We start from the raw sequence: 5849 nt of genomic DNA on the forward strand, positions 1-5849 counted from the left end.
CATCTACTCGAAAAGTTACATCCGAATTCAACATGGGAACCTTGTTGAAGATTTTTAGAATCCCCAAAAACCTAACAGAATAAAAGATATGGGGCTTTTAAGATCTAGAGGGGGGAAAATGGAAAAAAAATTCAAACTTAGTAATGGCGCACCATTTGCTAGGTGCGGCACTAGTAACAGAAAAAAAATTGGTTTCGATTTTGTTTTGGAAAAATGTTCAAAATATGATACGTAATATGATCGGGAAGTTTGAAATATTTATTCAAAATTTCATCACACTCATAACATGAACAAAGTCCTAGACATCAACAAGGTTTAATAGGATTCATATGATAAATATATCAACAAGTGCCTGTTAAGTGAGCTGGGGCTGGGGTTGGATAGAACAGAGAAGTTAAGCGTGCCGGGGCTGAAGTAGTGTGAGGATGGATGACCTTTCGGGAAGTTTGACAACGGAGTGGGATTTGACTTGAGATTAAGCCATAGTGACCCGAGATTAAGAAAAAAATTGAAAAAAAAATATCTGAAAAAAATTTGTTAGTAATAGCCTTTTTTCTAGTAATGTGTTATTCGTTAGGTGCAAAGCTAATGGTTCCTCGTGCCCTGCGTGAAATGTGTCACTAAGTTGTTACCCCGCCCTGAGATATGATGGTTTTTGTTAAATACCCCATGATATTTCCATGGCTCATTTTAGTTTTGTGTTCTCCTGTTTAGTCTCCCATGCTTAAGTTATTGTAGGATGTGAGCAAATCAATTACTACCGAAGACTAAGGAGTTCGTTCCAAGCTCAAGCATTCAACTCAAGAAAAATATTCTACGTTATAGTGATATGCCATATTGCTATCTTACTCGCATGCATGAGTTGTTGATTTGTAATAACAAATTTATATACTAATAACACCCGTTGCAATGTAAGGGCAATTATCTACGGATCTGAAATAACTAGGAATAGGTGTGTGTTGGGCACGGCTCAACCTCAGATTTCACTAAACGTTCTATTTATCATAGCAAAAAACTAAAGAAAGTTAAAAATAGATAAAATCCAGTTTAACCCAAAAATCGTATGCAAAACAAGTATTCCCACCATGGCCCAACATCCTGGCAATCGTGCCAGGATGTTGGCCATGGTGGGTCACGTGCCACGATCTTGGGCCATAGTGGGAATACTTGCTTTCATCATGGATGGCAATAGTTTTTTTAGAAATGGGATGGCAACGGGTTTTAGACATGGTTTTTTCTTTTTCTTCCTCTTCACGAATCACGTGCAAGTGACCGGACATATGAAAAAAATTTATAAAAAATATGATTGCGTAAACGAATAAATAGAAGATACACCCTGTCTATGACCGGACGCGTCCTCGGACGTTTAGAAGGTTATATTTACCATATCCGGTTATAGGTTATATTTACCATATCCGGTTATAAGATGCTTTTATAGTACTTCTGTTAGGCATGAATAACACACATGAATCACGGTCTATAGCGTTGTATGCTTGCATTTCAGAGTTTAACAGATACACATACTTCCACCGTTTCATAATATAAGACATTTCTTGACATTAGTATTGTATCAAAAAAGGACTTACATTATGGGAGGGAGTAGTTGATTGCTATGCAAAAGTAGTGCTGAATTTTAAGTCATGCCCGCATATGTTACACCTGATATGCCTATAGCTTGTCTTCTAAGCATGCGTACTGTCAAGTTCTATCCTGTAGAAACCGCTGGCCTGGCCGGGCCTCTGCTGTACTGTCCCATTACTGTCGACTGGACAGCCTTACGTATGCCAGCTCCGGCGTGTACGCAGCGCAGGCATGGCGCAGGCTGGCTAACTTGGACAGTGTAACCAAACCATGATTGAACAGGGCTCTGTTTGGAAAATAATAATAGTCTGAAAGTGTACTATTGTCACATAATTTAGCTTTAATTAATTCTTGTCGGCTTTAATCAATTCCATTCCACTCAAGAAACAAAAAACAAAACTAAAGCCTAGTAATCTTTACATGAGTGCCTTACCTGTACATGTTTTGTGGGCAATATGGTGATGCATGCTCACCCACGTCGACGTGCATAGCATATGAAGCGCCACGGCACCACCCTGCGTAGTATACCCATGCGCATACATCATGCATATTCTTGCGTGGAGATAATGCTAAAGAAAAAGGAGAGAACGAGATAGGCCGTTTGATTGAACTCCCCACGAGGCCACAAGCAAACGAAAACGCGCACGCGTGCAATCTAGCCAGCCATCTCCCCAACCAACTCCATTACGCTCCAGTTAATCACCCTGGCTAGCTCTATCATTCACACTTCACACACCACTCTCACTTCTCTCGATCGATCCACTGATACAACACACGTCTCACCGGCTGACCCGTCAGTGGCTCTACCACCACCACCACACACGTACACTTCTGAGACTTCTCCGTGCCTACGTACGTATCTTCTATATATACCCAAGAACCCAGCCACACCACACCAGACACCACGTCGTCACACCCAAATCAGACGATCGCTTAGCTCGAGTCGTCGTCGGCGTCGCACGCACGGGAGGGAAACACCAGCCAACTGTGGCAGTGCGGTCGTGGTCTATCGATCGGCAAGCTCCCTAGTTAGCACCATGGCGTCTCGGCGTAGTAGCGGTGCGGTGGTGGGGGCGTTGATGGCGGTGGCGGCTGTGATGGTCGGGCTCGCCGGCGCGGACTTCGCGGCGGACAAGGCGGAGTGCGTGGACAAGCTGATGGGGCTGGCGACGTGCCTGACGTACGTGCAGGTGTCGGCGACGGCGCGCGCGCCCACGCCCGACTGCTGCTCCGGGTTCCGGCAGGTGCTGGGCGTCAGCAAGAAGTGCCTGTGCGTGCTCGTCAAGGACCGCGACGAGCCCACCCTCGGGATCAAGTTCAACGTCACCCGCGCCATGAACCTCCCCTCCGCCTGCAACATCCCCGCCACCTTCTCCGACTGCCCCAGTAAGTAGAGTGGAGTTCTCATATGTTCATGTCATATCCGATCGGCCGGTGCTGCTCCACCAGCGCCACCGTGCGTGCATGAATCGCTTGAATGTTTTCTCACACACGTGCATGTACGTACTGCTTTTGGGTGCAGAGATCCTCAACATGTCGCCGGACTCCAAGGAAGCCGAGATCTTCAAGCAGTACGGGATCGAGCACGAGGGGAAGAACGCCACCGCCGCCGGCGCCACCGGTAAGTTATACTGTATATTCTCCGCTCTTTCACCCCGGCCGGCCTAATCGTTTGCCATCGCCACACGCGGCCCGTGCGACGTCTCGCCGCCCCTCTCTGCTGTCGGAGTCACCTCCTTCACCGAGCTGTCGCCGCCTAGACCATCCCTCCAATCCATCCTTTTTCTCCGGCGCCGGCAACCCAACCTGCACAAGTACCAAAACATGTCAATCTCTGCCTCGCCTCCGCCATCGACACGCACGGCCGTCTCTGACTTACAACCGTGCTTGCTCATGCTAAAATCGACTGAAGTCGACATTTTTTAGTTGCCCGAGAAATAGCAAACGCGCGTTAATCATACACGCGCATCCGTCACATATGAGGACGAAACAACGTTCACTACACGGCACACACTGTGTACACTATACACCACACATGGCATGGGCATGAGCAGCTGCTTGCACGACTGCGACGTGTACGAGCGTGACGGCGAGCGACCACGCGACTCTGCAGTTACGCCGAGAAAGACTGCTTGCATTCATTTCTAGCCGGAGGTTAGTGGTGACGGGATCAGTCAATGCCCTGCATGGCCTGCATGGCCCGCCTATAACAGTCGACGTGTCCTGACAGTCGTGTAGTACCCGCCAGCCGGTGTTGGGTGTCTGCTCTTAACTGAACTTGATGGATAACTAACTACTCCTTTCTATACCTTAATACTTGTTATTGAGAAGAATTAGTTTAATTTTCTCCAACAAGAAGTATTTAGGAACAGATGAAGTACTAGCCAAAACTGTATGTAAATCTCCATAAAAAACATTGTACCTAAATATCCGTTTGAAGAAAAAAGAAAGAAAAACTGTACCCAAATCTGTGATGCTTTTGGTATTAAAACGTAAGTAGAACCCAGTTCAAAACTGTACGTAAATTTCCCCTCTGCATGATTAATTAGTAGTCCTTGCACTAATTTCACAAGTGCCTACTGAAGTGGTATATCAGTTCAGGACTGTACAAAACAAGCACTTGTGAATAACTGAACTTTGTCTATATATATCAGTTCAGGGCCGTACAAAACAAGCACTTGTGAATAACTGAACTTTGTCTATATCAGTTCAGGACTGTACAAAACAAGCACTTGTGAATAACTGAACTTTGTCGTACGCCTTGGCCGTGGCTGTTGGTTGCAGGTACATCCGGCGGGAAGAGCGCCAACGCGGCGGCCGGCGCAGGGAGGCACGCGGTGGTCTTCCCCGTCGTCGTCACGGCGGTGCTCGCCTCCGTCTTTGTTCTCGCATGATGACGGGCTGCAGTGAGGCGGGACGGTCAGCAGGGAGGGAGGGAGATCAGAAGTCCGGGATACCCGGAGGTGTCCGTATGATTGGGCTGGGCTGCGCAATTTTCAGCCTCGGCCTTAAGTTTGGTCAAGCAGAGGGCCCATTTATTGCTGTGTAGTGAGTGAGTGAATTCTGAGACAAGGAAAAGTGTACTATAGTGAGTGACTTGCCAGTCTTTCCGCTTCCTGTTTATTTCCTTTCTTGTTCTCTTTTATTTTCCCCAATGGTGAGTTGACTGTCAGATCATTTGATATTGCAACCTTACAGGGGTAATTCCTCCCCCATTTCCTTTCATTTTCTGGAGCAAGAGAGTGTGTAATTAATATGGGCACTTCACATATTTTTACATGATATGGGTATTTTACATTGATGTGCTGTTCATGCTCGAATCCCGAAGAATGTCGAACTCTGTTATTTCGATACTCATTTCAAGAAGTACGTTGTTAATGACATGGGGAGTGATCTGCGCCGGCGCGCCGGATAAAACTTTCGGCCGGTCACGCACAGGCCGCACGATCCACCAACCCCGCGCGTCCGTATCGTTGGATCTCCATGCAACATTTTTTATTCCGATGCAGCAAAATTCGTCGCGATGCAGCAATTTTTTCAATGATTGCAACAAAAAACAAAATTTGTAGCAAACAAATATCTACGTGATCGTAGCAAAAAAACGAATCTGATGGTGCGTGGTAGCAAAAGTCAAACGCCGGTTGTAACAAATATCTACGTGAACGTGTATGCAACTTTTATAGTGAACGGTTGCAGCAAAACATGATGCCGGTTGTAGCAAAAATTTACACGGTTGTAGCAAAAGTAAAAAACATCGATTGTAACGAAAAATCCGACGAACTGGAGTTGCAACCAAATGTATATGCAACTTTTTTACTGGGACAAATGTAGTAAAAAAACGCTTGCAGCAAATATGACGCTGGTTGCAACAAATTTAGACGAAAAATATTGCATCCACTGACCAGCGAAGCGTGCGCGTGCGAAAAATGTTGCATGGGTCCGCGTGCGCGAGGTGGCGACCGGTGCGTCGGTTCGGCCGGCGCGCCGTATGGAAACGATTCCCTAATGACATTGGTCATAGATCTATAATCAAAGTTTGGGAAAATGACCATTGGGTGTGTGTATAGGAGGTGCGATCCGGTGGCTAGGATAGAGAAACCCCCACTCGCGATCGGCTCGTCCCCGTCGGGCGACCGGTCGTGCCCCGCCCCCTCCCCTCTCCCATTGTTGTCGCCGGTATGCGTCGTCAGGCCCGGCCCGGGCGGCGGCCCGATGCCTTTCCTCGCAGCGAAGCTCCTGCGCGGGGCGAAGCGAAGTTGGGCGGTGCT

At 47.2% G+C, this 5849-nt stretch overlaps 1 protein-coding gene across 1 annotated transcript; it reads left to right on the forward strand.

The window, feature by feature from the left end:
• Positions 1-2465: 2465 nt before the first annotated feature.
• On the forward strand, positions 2466-4876 carry LOC123452836 (non-specific lipid transfer protein GPI-anchored 14-like). The gene is made up of 3 exons (XM_045129558.1): positions 2466-2967; positions 3104-3202; positions 4366-4876. Exons 1-3 carry the CDS (start codon positions 2619-2621, stop codon positions 4473-4475), a joined length of 558 nt encoding a protein of 185 aa, XP_044985493.1. The 5' UTR covers positions 2466-2618; the 3' UTR covers positions 4476-4876.
• The last annotated feature ends 973 nt before the right edge of the window (positions 4877-5849 follow it).

This window comes from Hordeum vulgare, chromosome 5H (genome assembly GCF_904849725.1).
Source record: "Hordeum vulgare subsp. vulgare chromosome 5H, MorexV3_pseudomolecules_assembly, whole genome shotgun sequence".
NCBI classification, from domain to species: domain Eukaryota; kingdom Viridiplantae; phylum Streptophyta; class Magnoliopsida; order Poales; family Poaceae; genus Hordeum; species Hordeum vulgare.